The following is a 14,749-nucleotide window of genomic DNA, read 5'->3' on the forward strand; positions in this document are numbered from 1 at the left end:
CTCCACCTTACTCCTGAAACTGTCCTAGGTTTAAATTTTACTAGGTGACTCGAGTAGTTAGGTCTCTGTCAGAAGAATTCCTATCTCCCAAGCCTTCCTTCAACTGTACTCACTTCCCAAGTATTACACAGAACACAAGAACAGAAACAGTGATGCCACATTTATAAATATAAAAAAATAGTTCACCAAATAGCACTCGCATATACTGACTTTAAAAGAATGTTTCCCCAAAACCCAAATCAGGGCATCATTTTTAGATAGTCATCCGAAAAACAATGCATAGACATTCTAGCCCTTCCCACTGAGAACTAAAACATCTTGTTTTTACCTTTTAACCCTGAATTATTGAAAAGTTAATTGAAAAGTAGGAGGAAAAACACCTTTTCTTTTCCCATCTCCATTTTTCTTACTTTGTTTTCATGTTTATCAGAGCACCCAAAACATTCATTCTCTTTTATCAATAATTCAACTTCTTACAAATCATCCTTGAAGGCAGGACAGATTAAGGCAGCCTGGCGGGAATATACTCGCATCTATCACTAGGAGGAACACGCAATGGGAAATAAGATTCCAACCAAGCAAAAGGCTGCTTGGTTGCTTTATTCTTCCATTTGATTCTTGAGTTAACTTTACCAACTATATTCTTCAGTGCTGTACTCGCACTGTAGAAGAGGTGGGAATGGAGGCCAAAGCAGACAATTTGGGGGTCAGGGAGGCCATGTTTTCTATACAGGCAATTTCATGGGGCATTGTGCCTGGTGACGGTTGATGGTAAGTACAGGACAAAAGATTCCTTGTGTTATTCCAGGATAGGAGTCCACTCGGCTGGAACACTGAGTGCTTTTAAGGCCTGAAACTACCCCAAAACTCTGTGGGCAACCCAAAGGGCCGGCAGTGCTATTCACCTTCCCCCAGGCTTTGCCTTAAAACAGGAGAAAGCAGGTCTTCAGGGTGGAGGCAGCCCCTTGCAAGTAAAGTGATGAGCTCCCCAGGTCTTCACTGAGCTGCACGTGGGGACCACCAAGCAAACTGTTCACTTTCAAGGACTGCTCCGGTCAGGTACACACAGTCCTGTCCTTCAGGTGCCTCTCCTTATCCCTCCTGTTCTAAAAGCCTCTGGCGTGTTTCCATCACAATTTCCTCCATTATTTCTGGCTTTAAGATGTCTTTGATCTGAAAAAGAAAGGAAAAAAGGTACTTGTTCTAAGCACACCATCAAGCCAATCCAAATGCAGAAACCAAGCATGGTTAACATAAACCTTCTGTTTTCCTTCCGTGTATCAGAGGCTAAGTATTTGCAAGATATGATCTGCTAGAACCAGCTTAATAAATCAGCAAGGTTCTATGAGATATAGCTGACAAGAACAAAGATGTTACTCTGGCAGTCACTAGAAAGACAGCTAAAACTTGGGATGGGCAAGATGAAGTCCAGGGGGTTGCTGTTGTAAGTTAGCCTCACCTGGCACCTCCAAACGCCCACAAATCCTTACACTGACATTAGACATTCAGAATATTACTAGCATCTCGTGAAAGCTCTCCAGACACTCAACAAGGCTGTCCAGCAGATCAGTTCACACCGATGGACATGGTTAAGGTATGTGGGAGACATGCTTGCTGTCTGAGGAAACATGGAGCAGATGACACTTAAGGCTGCTCACAGATCAACAAGGAAAAGGGAAGCCCCGGGGAGAGTACCTGATGTGGAAGGGATGCTTCATAGCAATACAGGATACTGGTATCATACAGCATCATTCTCTGAGTTGCCAGCGAGACGATGCAGTTCCGAAGCCGGGAGATCACCTCTCGATCAGCAAGGGAGACAGGCTACCAGGGAATGCCAAGGGGAAGGGGAGGGAAATAGAATCAGGACCAAAAGAAGCAAATGGTTACAGCAAATCCCGGGAATCATTTATAACTGAGGCAGCATCACTCTGGGACTCCAAATCAAACCAACTGCTAGCTCCAAGAGAGATTAAAAAGGACGGCTGCTTCAGTGGCTCTTAGGCTACTACCCTGCAACTTTGCCATCTCTGCTGAGAAAGATCAAACCAGGTGCTGATTTCATCTCTTCAGAACAAGAGAGGGCGACACAATGTTTCGATGGAAATTCAAACCAACTCAAACTATAGCAATGCGGCAGATAGAGAGCGTCCCCACCTGCCACAGAAGCACAGCACTGACTAAGTGCCGCTCCATCCCAACAGTGACAATGGCGTTTACTCACCTCCAGGTTTGCAATGAAGCCCCCTGCATCCTCTTCTTTGTGCTCAGGTGTTGGGTAGATCCAGACGAAGCCGTTGTTGCCCAGAATCACTGAGGCACCGCATGGCAAGTCATGGAAGTGAGTCTTCTGCCGTTTCACCAGGGAGGGGGAGACCTGAACCAAAACGCCCTGACCTAGCTAAAGTAGTATATCGTAAATTAAGTCACTGTAGGATCATCAGTGAGGCAACTTAAAAGCAGAGTACAGGATGTGTCCTAGTTAGACTGGAATCAGGGTCCTTGCTGTTGATAACTGCCCCTACATGCACATACACAGTAAATACAGAGAACACTTCCGGATGCATTAGTTGTTTACATATCCCAACAGAAGGTCACTTTCCATCTCTTCTCTTCTCTACCATTTATTTTCCTTGCAGTCGTCCTCACATTCTAATCCAGGGCTGGTGCCACAGCTGTCAGAGAAGCTGGAGCCAATGAGGGCGTGGGCTCGAGCCTCCTGGGGGCCAAGGAGCACTACTCTGCTCCACCTTTGCCTCAGCCGCCCATCCTGCCCACGAGATACGCCACTGGGCAAGGCGACTGGCCTAGGGCCGGGCGCAAATCCACCCCTGGTCCCGGCAGGTGAGCCCAAGCCCCACATCCCGCTGAGGGGCATCTATTACAGGACCCGGGCCCACGAAGGTCCGCACGTGCAGTGCAGCTGTGTCCTCTCCTGCTTCAGGGACGTGAGCATGATTGGCTGTAGCCACTCCACTGAGGAGAGAGGTTTTTGTTCCACCCAGAAAATGAGAACGTTCACCCAGAGAAAGGCAAGAGACTGATAAATCATAATTTGTTTTGGAAAGTATGCTATCATTAAAAAAACAAAGAGCCTCCACGCTGTCACCTTATATTAGAAAAGCGGTACGATTTCATTTAGAGGCTCAAGAGACAAGCCCATCTTTCCCAACAATAATATCCATTTTATTGACTGGACACGTGTCTAAGGGCTGAGGCCATCCTACTTCATCAGTCCATGACCTCCCTTTGTTCTCAGCACAAATGCAATGCGAAGCCGCCACGCCCCTTGGGAGAGAGCAGAGACAGCAGGGCCGCAGGGCCCAGGGCCCAGGGTCCAGGGTCATAGGGGCTCTTCTGCCAGAACAGTCTCCGCAGGAAAAGGGTTAGAGTCGTCATCCTTCATGATGCTACCGGCCCTCACTGTGTGAATCAGCGTGGAGGATGCCAGCCTGTTAAGGCTTGACTTCTGGGAGGCTTTAGGTCAGCATTCCAGAGAGACTGGGGATTGGGAAATGGATCTGAAGCCTCAGTCAGCAAATGAGAAGAGCCAGAGTCCAACTTACTTTCCCGTATTTGAGACTCCTCGTGTGCAGAGAGACAGCTCCATCGGAGAACACTGCCTGGACCTCAGCCTGGCCGGGTGATGAAGGAACAAACACTTGCACGTCACCTACGTCCCCCCTCCATCCTTTCCTCTAATGGCCAAGAGTCCCGCCCAAAGTCGCAGACGGACCCGGAGGTCACACTGCTGTGACCTAACCTCTCCCCCTTGGCTGTCATGAATACTCTGACATGAACATCACCTTTTCTACTCCCTCAGATAAAAGTTAACATCGCGGGTGGGGTTAATGGCGGGCTCTGGGAGGGTTCACACCAAGGAGTACTTCCCAGGACTTCTGCTGCCAGTGTCCTTGTCCTCACAGTGAGACACAGCCACCCCCCGCCTCTGCAGGAGACCCTCCAACACTAGCAGATCGAGATAGCCTCATCCACCAGAGGGCAGACAGCAGAAGCAAGAAGAACTACAATCCTGCAGCCTGTGGAACAAAAACCACACTCACAGAAAGACAGACAAGATGAAAAGGCAGAGGGCAATGTACCAGATTAAGGAACAAGATAAAGCCCCAGAAAAACAATTAAATGAAGTGGAGATAGGCAACCTTCCAGAAAAAGAATTCAGAATAATGATAGTGACGATGATCCAGGACCTTGGAAAAAGAATGGAGGCAAAGATCGAGAAGATGTAAGAAATGTTTAACAAAGACTTAGAAGAATAAAAGAACAAACAGAGATGAACTATACAATAACTGAAATGAAAAATACACTAGAAGGAATCAATAGCAGAATAACTGAGGCAGAAGAACAGATAAGTGACCTGAAAGACAGAGTGGTGGAATTCACTGCTGTGGAACAGAATAAAAAAAGAATGAAAAGAAATGAAGACAGCCTAAGAGACCTCTGGGACAACATTAAACACACCAACATTCACATTATAAGGGTCCCAGAAGGAGAAGAGAGAGAGAAAGGACCCGAGAAAATATTTGAGGAGATTATAGTCGAAAACTTCCCTAACATGGGAAAGGAAATAGCCACCCAAGTCCAGGAAGCACAGAGAGTCCCAGGCAGGATAAACCCAAAGAGAAACACGCCAAGACACACAGTAATCAAATTGGCAAAAATTAAAGACAAAGAAAAATTCTTGAAAGCAGCAAGGGAAAAACGACAAATAACATACAAGGGAACTCCCATAAGGTTAACAGCTGATTTCTCAGCAGAAACTCTACAAGCCAGAAGGGAGTGGCATTATATACTTCAAGTGATGAAAGGGAAGAACCTACAACCAAGATTACTCTACCCAGCAAGGATCTCATTCAGATTCAAAGGAGAAATCAAAAGCTTTACAGACAAGCAAAAGCTAAGAGAATTCAGCACCACCAAACCAGCTCTACAACAAATGCTAAAGGAACTTCTCTAAGTGGGAAACACAAGAGAAGAAAAGGACCTACAAAAACAAACCCAAAACAATTAAGAAAATGGTCATAGGAACATACATATCGATAATTACCTTAAACGTGAATGGATTAAATGCTCCAACCAAAAGACACAGGCTTGCTGAATGGATACAAAAACAAGACCCATATATATGCTGTCTACAACAGACCCACTTCAGACCTAGGGACACATACAGACTGAAAGTGAGGGGATGGAAAAAGATATTCCATGCAACCGGAAATCAAAAGAAACCTGGAGTAGCAATACTCATATCAGATAAAATAGACTTTAAAATAAAGAATGTTACAAGAGACAAGGAAGGACACTACATAATGATCAAGGGATCAATCCAAGAAGAAGATATAACAATTGTAAATATTTATGCACCCAACATAAGAGCACCTCAATACATAAGGCAACTGCTAACAGCAATAAAAGAGGAAATTGACAGTAGTACAATAATACTGGGGGACTTTAACACCTCACTTACACCAATGGACAGATCATCCAGACAGAAAATTAATAAGGAAACGTAAGATTTAAATGACACAATAGACCTGATAGATTTAATTGATATTTAGAGGACATTCCATCCATAAACAGCAGATTACACTTTCTTCTCAAGTGTGCACGGAACATTCTCCAGGATAGATCACATCTTGGGTCACAAATCAAGCCTCAGTAAATTTAAGAAAATTGAAATCATATCAAGCATCTTTTCTGACCACAATGCTATGAGATTAGAAATCAATTACAGGGAAAAAAACGTAAAAAACACAAACACATGGAGGCTAAACAATACGTTACTAAATAACCAAGAGATCACTGAAGAAATCAAGGAGGAAATCAAAAAATACCTAGAGACAAATGACAGTGAAAACACGATGATCCAAAACCTATGGGATGCAGCAAAAACAGTTCTAAGAGGGAAGTTTATAGCTATATAAGCCTACCTCAAAAAACAAGAAAAATCTCAAATAAACAATCTAATGTTACACCTAAAGGAACTAGAGAAAGAAGAACAAACAAAACCCAAAGTTAGCAGAAGAAAGAAATCATAAAGATCAGAGCAGAAACAGATGAAATAGAAACAAAGAAAACAACAGCAACAATCAATAAAACTAAAAGCTGGTCCTTTGAGAAGATAAACAAAGTTGATAAACCATTAGCCAGACTCATCAAGAAAAAGAGGGAGAGGACTCAAATCAATACAATTAGAAATGAAAAAGGAGAAGTTATAACACACAAGGCAGAAAAACAAAGCATCCTAAGAGACTACTACAAGCAACACTATACCAATAAAATGGACAACCTGGAAGAAATGGACAAATTCTTAGAAAGGTATAACCTTCCAAGACTTAACCAGGAAGAAACAGAAAAGATGAACAGACCAATCACAAGTAATGAAATTGAAACTGTGATTAAAAATCTTCCAACAAACAGAAGTCCAGGACGAGGTGGCTTCACAGGTGAATTCTATCAAACACTTAGAGACGAGCTAACACCAATCCTTCTCAAAATCTTCCAAAAACTGAAGAGGAAGGGAAACTCCCAAACTCATTCTATGAGGCCACCATCACCCTGATACCAAAACCAGACAAAGATACTACAGAAAAAGAAAATTACAGACCAATATCACTGATGAATATAGATGCAAAAATCCTCAACAAAATACTAGCAAACAGAATGCAACAGCACATTAAAAGGATCATACACCATGATCAAGAGGGATTTATCCCAGAGATGCAAGGATTCTTCAATATATGCAAATCAATCAATGTCATACACCATATTAACAAATGGAAGAATAAAAACCACATGATCATCTCAACAGATGCAGAAAAAGCTTTTGACAAAATTCAACACCCATTTATGATAAAAACTCTGCATAAAGTGGGCATAGAGGGAACCGACTTCAACATAATAAAGGCCATATACGAGAAACCCACAGCAAACATCATTCTCAATGGTGAAAAACTGAAAGCATTTCCTCTAAGATCAGGAAAGAGACAAGGATGTCCACTCTCACCACTATTATTCAGCATAGCTTTGGAAGTCCTAGCCACGGCAATCAGAGAAGAAAAGAAATAAAAGGAATACAAATTGGGAAAGAAGAAGTAAAGCTGTCACTGTTTGCAGATGACATGATACTATACATACAGAATCCTAAAGATGACACCAGAAAACTACTAGAGCTAGTCAATGAATTTGGTAAAGCTGCAGGATACAAAATTAATGCACAGAAATCTCTTGCATTCCTATACACTAATGATGAAAAATCTGCGAGAGAAATTAAGCAAACACTCCCATTTACCATTGCAACAAAAAGAATAAAATACCTAGGATTAAACCTACCTAGGGAGACAAAAGATCTGTATGCAGAAAAGTATAAGACACTGATAAAAGAGATTAAAGATATACAAACAGATAGAGAGATATACCATGTTCTTGGATTGGAAGAATCAATATTGTGAAAATGACTATACTACCCAAAGCAATCTACAGATTCAATGCAATCCCTATCAAATTACCAATGGCATTTTTTGCTGAACTAGAACCAAAAAATCTTAAAATTTGTATGGAGACACAAAAGATTCCGAATAGCCAAAGCGGTCTTGAGGGAAAAAAAACGGAGCTGGAGGAATCAGACTCCCTGACTTCAGACTATACTACAAAGCTACAGTAATCAAGACAATATGGTACTGGCACAAAAACAGAAATATAGATCAATGGAGCAGGATAGAAAGCCCAGAGATAAACCCACACACCTATGGTCAACTAATCTATGACAAAGGAGGCAAGGATATACAATGGAGAAAAGACAGTCTCTTCAATAAGTGGTGCTGGGAAAACTGGACAGCTACATGTAAAAGAATGAAATTACAACACTACCTAACACCATACACAAAAATAAACTCAAAATGGTTTAAGACCTAAATGTAAGACCGGATGCTATAAAACTCTTAGAGGAAAACATAGGAAGAACACTCTTTGACATAATCACAGCAAGATCTTTTTTGATCCACCTCCTAGAGTAATGGAAATAAAAACAAAAATAAACAAATGGGACCTAATGAAACTTAAAAGCTTTTGCACAGTAAAGGAAACTACAAACAAGACGAAAAGACAACCCTCAGAATGGGAGAAAATATCTGCAAACGAATCAATGGACAAAGGATTAATCTGCAAAATATATAAACAGCTCATGCAGCCCAGTATTAAAAAAACAAACAACCCAATCCAAAAGTGGGCAGAAGAGACCTCAATAGACATTTCTCCAAAGAAGACATAGAGATGGCCAAGAAGCACATGAAAAGTTGCTCAACATCACTAATTATTAGAGGAATGCAAATCAAAACTACAATGAGGTATCACCTCACACCAGTTAGAATGGGCATCATCAGAAAATCTACAAACAACAAATGCTAGAGAGGGTGTGGAGAAAAGGGAACCCTCTTGCACTGTTGGTGGGAATGTAAATTGATACAGCCACTATAGAGAACAGTATGGAGGTTCCTTAAAAAACTAAAAATAGAATTACTATATGACCCAGCAATCCCACTACTGGGCATATACCCAAAGAAAAACGTAATTCAAAAAGACATGTGCACCCCAATGTTCACTGCAGCACTATTTACAATAGCCAGGACATGGAAGCAACCTAAGTGTCCATCTACAGGTGAATGGATAAAGAAGATGTGGTACATCTATACAATGGAACATTACTCAGCTATAAAAAGGAACGAAATTGGGTCATTTGTAGAGACGTGGATGGATCTAGAGACTGTCATCCAGAGGGAAGTAAGTCAGAAAGAGAAAAACAGATATATTAACGCATATATGTAGAACCTAGAAAAATGGTACAGATGAACCGGTTTGCAGGGCAGAAACTGAGACATGGATGTAGAGAACAAACGTATGGACACCAAGGGGGGAAAGTGGTGGGGGGGTGAGCGGTGTGTGTGATGAATTGGGCGATTGGGATTGACATGTATACACTGATGTGTATAAAATGGATGACTAATAAGAACCTGCTGTATAAAAAAAATAAAATTCAAAAATTCAAATAAATAAATAAATAAACAAAAATATAGATCAGTGGCTTTCAAACTTTTCTTTATACAACCCACAGCAAGAAGCATATTTTACTCAGAGTACATGTGTGTGTGTTTGTGTAAGCAACTGAAACAAAAGTTTTACCAAACCATATCTTTCTTATAGTTTCATTAAAAAAAAAAAAAAGTTAACATCGCTAAGAAAATTTGAGCTAGCTTAAAGCATGGGCCACTGTAAGTTACAAGACCCAAAGACATGACTGAGCAGCAGCAGGTCTGAACAAGAGCTGGAGGGTCAGCTGGGTTAAGGAGACAGAGAAAGGCTGTAGCAGGGCCCTTCACACTCAGTCAAGGACTCAGATCCCTGCCAGGATTCCATGTTTCTCGTGTGGGAGACCTAAAGTTTAAGCCCCAATTACCAGCTCCACAGCAAACATAAAGATGCTGGAATGCAAGGTACAGGATACACTGATAAGGTCCCCTTCCTGCAAGAAACCTCTCATCGCCAGCTCATCCTCTGCAGATCTTCTCCTCTGAAATACACAAAGAGATGGCCACGTTATGGAAGTCAGATCCTAAAGGAAGATCTCTCTCCATCCGTCTCTTCTCTTTCACTTCCTCCCGAGATCTCTGAAGGCAGCCACAATGTTCACACACCAGAGTAGGTAACCTGTACCACTGAAGGAAGACAAAGTGACAACCACTACTTTCCGTCTTACAGACCTTCCCACGGCTCCTCTTCTCCTTCCTCTGAATGATATTCAAACTCCTTACGTGATATTCAAAACCCTCCCAATCTAGACCAGGCCTTTTCCGCGCTTACCTTCTGTGGCGGCCCTCCACGCTCCAGCAGAACCAGACTGCCTCCAGCTTGACTGTATCTTTGCTCACACATTTCCCTTTATCTCAGATTCCCTGAACTCATCATTAAAATTCTACCCATCCTTCAAGGATCAACTCCAACACTCATCTTTCCTATGAGCTTCTCTCCAGGAACTTAATCACTCCTTTTGTACAATCACACGCCTGTCTATTCTTGGACTGCCGGGTATTCAGACCAGTTATCTCATATCCCCTGCTAGTCTAAGCTCTTTCAGGAACTCAGTCGTGCCTCCTGGATCTTGGCATTCTCCAGAGAGCCTAGCACAGTGAGCCTCTCTATAGATAGATGCTGGCCTGAAGGTAAAGCGGAACCACTGCGTTTTATAAAAGGAGGCAGCTCAGGTCCTGTGGTTGTCTGGAATAATCAAATGCCACTCAATTCATGGAAAGCTATAATCTAAACACAACTTTTCAAGGAACACTTTCACTGAGCAAAGCTGATACACCCAGAGAAGGAAAATTATTAGCACCAAGCACCTGAGAGCTTCTCTCAACTCTCTTTTGGGATCACTCCCCATGGACATTCCAGATCCTACCATATACCGGTTGCTGCCTAAGTTGGGAGGCCTGGGCCAAGTGAAAAGCCTATGTGTACATCAAGGCAGCAAACTTCACAGCAGACAAACAGGAGTAAAGGTGGCAACCTCAGGGTAAAGCAAAGTTCTCTGGTGGAGCAAAGGACCCCAGAGCTCTCGCCAGCAAACTATACAGTCCCAGCCGCAGATCCTTACCAGCTCTCCTCCGGGAAGGTTCATGGATGAGAGAAGCAAGACTGAATCCAGCCTGGAGTTGGTCTCCACCTTCCACCTCTTCTGTTGAACCTACAAACAAAGAAAGCCCACACCTGGACACATACGCCAGGTGCCAGAGCTCACACTGTAAATGACCAATAATTCCAAACGTAATGAACTGTTTACATCAAAGGTCACAGGAGAGCCAAACACAACGAATGCCTAGTTCGCATAAATGCATGTAGAATGACTATGCCATTCATTAGATCACCAGCCTGCTTTTACTTTGTAAAAACCAATCAGATAGACTTTACCTCTGTGATTCTCCCCACTACAATGTCTCCCACTTCACCATTGTACCTGAAAGATGAAACAGAAGGCCCTCCATCAGTGAAAAGGCTTCATTACAAGACCAAGCTACCATCTGAGATTTCAGTTAGACAGGGGTGAAGGCCTTGATGAGGCACCACATTTAGTCAATTCACATAGTTATGCTGTTTGGACTTATTCTCAGGAACTGATAACTTCAAACATCCTGTATGTATAAAGTCTCCATTAACTAACTATTCTTAAACCATTTATTGCAAATAGTTCATCAAGCCTGAAACCCCTATTCTGTTAATTACATGAACATGAGGAACTTCCCTGCGGTCCAGTGGTTAAGACTCTGCCTTCCGATGCAGGAGGTGCAGGTTCAATCCCTGCTCGGGGAACTAAGACCCCACGTGCCGTGGGGTGTGGCCAAAAACTTAAAACAATAAATAAAAAGAAAATGATAAGCATGGAATCTTTTCTGGTGGGCTCTGGAACACAGATGGGTTCTGCGTCAGCCAGAGGAGGAGAAAGGAAAATGAGACAGGACGCCGCCCAAACCAGCCTGCTCACTGTACCCCCACCCACTGGCTGCCTATCTCAGGCCCCTCTGCTAGTTCCTCATCCCAATTCTAATGATGACGTGTCCCATGTCGAAGGCGCAGTCCCTGGACCTCTTCTCTTTTCAGCCCATACTCACTTGGTGAGCTCATCCAGCCTAATGGCTTTAAATACCACTGATGAGTATACCACTCCCCTCAATTCCAGAGTCTAGTCAACTGCTGGCTACCCAGCACCTCCATTTACGTGACTAATAGGAATTTGCAAAAGTAACACACCTACAACAAAGCTTTCCAGCAGCCCCCTTCACTCCCCCATAGCAAACTGAAACTCTCCCAGTTGTCACGAGCTCAGGAAATGGCAACTCCACCCCTCCAGTTGCTCAAGCCACAATCCTTGGAGGAACCCTTGATCTCTCTCAGTCTCTCGCTCTCTGTCTCTCTCTCTCTCATGCTCCAGGACAAGTCCAGCAGCAGATCCTACTACCTCTAACTTTACAATATAGGCAGAAAATAAAAGGCATCCAAATTGGAAAGGAAGAATATCTCTTCTCACAGACATGGTCCTATATATACAAAATGCCAAAGAATATAAAGTCCAACAAATTTTCATGATTAAAAAAACACTCAGAACACAAAACATACTCAAAACAGTACATTAATCTGTCTCCCTAACCCTGTCCCCATCCCCCCACCTCCCCGGCCACCCACAGCAGCCAGAGTGATTTTATTAAAACAGAAGTCAGATCATGTCCCTCCTCTGCTCCACCTCCTCCAGTGGCTTCCTAGATTACACAAAGTGGAAGTCGAAAATGTTTACTGTGGCTACAAGGCAGACAGACTGCCCACCTCACCTCTCTGCCTGCGTCTGCTCCTACCCCACTGGCTTACATTCTGGGGCTAACCTTCATTGAGCCCTTCTAGGTAGGAGGCTCTGTGTAAGTACTTTACATGCACTGTTTCAATGAATTCCAATGAAAATCCTATAAGGTAAGTCATGCTAGGTCTCATTTTGCAGAAGAGGGAACCAAAGTTTGGAGAGGTCAGGAAACATAGGGAAACTTCTGAAACTTCTTCCTTCCTATAGGAAGGAAGAAACCCTTCCTATAGCCATGTTCCCAAAATCCCAGACCTACAGAATGATACAGCAGGCCGGGATGGGGATGGAGGGTATGTCGTGGCAGAAAAGACCTGGCTGTGCAACTCGGATGCCACAAGAGAATACACACCTTTTGTTCTCACCTGGTTTTCAAAGCTTTCACGCAGACCAACTTGTTTACTCTCTCCACAGAGCCAGCCACAGATGCAATGAGCTTCTCTTCGCCCATATAGGTCCCATGGCCCCTGTTGCAACAGGAAGATACAAAGAATACCAGGGTAACACTTGAGGTGACCTCTCGCATCAAGACCAATGTGTTCCTCAAACCTAACAGGCTCCTCCTGCCTTGAAGGCAGGCTTTTGCCCTGGTTGCCATCTCTTCCTAAAACACTCCTTCTTTAGACAGCTACATGGACATCTCCCTCATTCTGCTCAAGTCTATTCAAATGTCACTTTCTCCACCAGGCCTTCCTCGACTATCCCATTTATAATAGTCACCCACCCTGCTGCTGCCACCACTACCATATCCCAACTACGCTCCACTCACCCCGCTTGGCTTTTAATTTTTTCTATTGCATTTATCACCAAACATTCCGAATAACGTATTTGCTTGTTGTGCTTATTGTTATCTGTCTCTCCCAAAGAGAAAATAAACTTCACCAGGACATTGATTTCCACTTTGTTCACTGTTGTACCCCAAGCACACACATACTGAATGCATGAATAAAGGACTGAATCTTAAGATTTCCTGGGATCCAACAACCCCAAACTAAGAGATTAAAGGGCAACAGTATAAATGCTGTACCTCTCCTGTATGTACAAGTGTACCCCCTCCCCCCGAAAAAGGCTGAAATAACCACTAGTATTTCTCTATGATGGTGACAGAACGGTGAGTTTTGCTTCTTTTCGTAATCATTACCTAATTTAATCCTCACAACCTTATCGAATAGTTAATGTTATTATCATTAGTTTACGGATGAGGAAACTGACCTCGGAGAGACAGTACAGCCAATAATATTGTGATGGCAGCAGGACTCGAACTCCAGCTGTCCAACTCAAGAGCCTGCCCTCTTAACGACCACATACGGTACTGCCCTCACTTTCAAAGGCGGATATTTGAGTGCATATAGCAATGTATTTGTACGCCCTAAGCCCAAACAGTGACTCGTTCCAAAACCGTAACCCCTGGCTAGGAGACGACGCGGAGGGATAAGGGGCCCAAGTCAAAAACGCCCACCGTCTCCCCGCCGAAAACTGTTAAGAGGCCCCAGCTCCTAACCCACCCCAGTTTTCCAAGTCCTCAACGAGGAAGGCTCAGGATCTGGGCCTCAGGCCGAGGACCCACGAGTCGCGGCCACCAAAGGTCAAGAGAGGAAGGTTTCGGGAGACTGGGGCAAATGCAGACAAGGACACACAAGATGCAGGGAGTAAGAAGTCCGAAGCCTAGAAACCTAGGCGACTGAGATGCTCAGCAAATGTGTCCCGGGTACCACGGGAACTTAGATGCAAGAGAGCACAGGCCCGGGTTTCACGTGGAGAGCAATGTAGCCGCCCCTTGTGGCCCAGAGTCCCCCACGTCCCCACGTACCGCATGAAGCCTGTGTCCGTGGTGATCGTGTCCCCCGGCACTACCAGGTGTTTTTTCGTCTCAAGGCCCAGGCTCTCGCTAAGAGGCTTGCGAGCGACGGGAAGCCTCATCGCCATCGCCATCTTGACGCTAATAACCTGCGCAGGCGCAGCCCGACTCGGACTCGCAATATCCGTCTCCGCAATTCCCGTCCTTCGCTCTTAGGGGCGGGGAAGGGCGGGGCCTCAGAGGAGCGGCCAATGGGAACTCACGGTCTGGCTGCCATATTGACTATTGTCAACCATTAGGTTAACATGAAGGGAAGGAAGGAGTTGAGTTGCCATTTTTATTATTGGCAAGGCTGCCTTTGTGGAGTAATAAAAATCTCAAGTTGTATGATGTATTGACTTTTCACCAAAACTCTCTTGTACTCGTCATCCCGGTTATTGTTATTGTTTTACAGGGTTAGAGATAATTGAGAAATGGGCCTCAGAGTTTCCTTCCAACTCTAAGCTGCTAAAATCTAATTTTGGGAGGACTTCCCTGGT

The 14,749-nt window shown here is 43.8% G+C and overlaps 1 protein-coding gene across 1 annotated transcript; it reads right to left on the reverse strand.

Annotated features, from left to right (window-relative positions):
- Window positions 1-363: 363 nt before the first annotated feature.
- On the reverse strand, window positions 364-14,344 carry EXOSC2 (exosome component 2; the record flags this gene model as incomplete). Its single annotated transcript, XM_082843628.1, has 9 exons — window positions 364-1,173; window positions 1,696-1,824; window positions 2,225-2,401; window positions 3,567-3,635; window positions 9,518-9,583; window positions 10,664-10,753; window positions 10,978-11,023; window positions 12,778-12,879; window positions 14,223-14,344. The coding sequence occupies 9 exons, from the start codon at window positions 14,342-14,344 to the stop codon at window positions 1,093-1,095; spliced, it is 882 nt and encodes a 293-aa protein (XP_082699754.1). The 3' UTR covers window positions 364-1,092.
- Window positions 14,345-14,749: the final 405 nt, after the last annotated feature.

Source organism: Leucopleurus acutus, assembly GCF_964270905.1.
Source record: "Leucopleurus acutus genome assembly, chromosome: 7".
Lineage (NCBI taxonomy): Eukaryota > Metazoa > Chordata > Mammalia > Artiodactyla > Delphinidae > Leucopleurus > Leucopleurus acutus.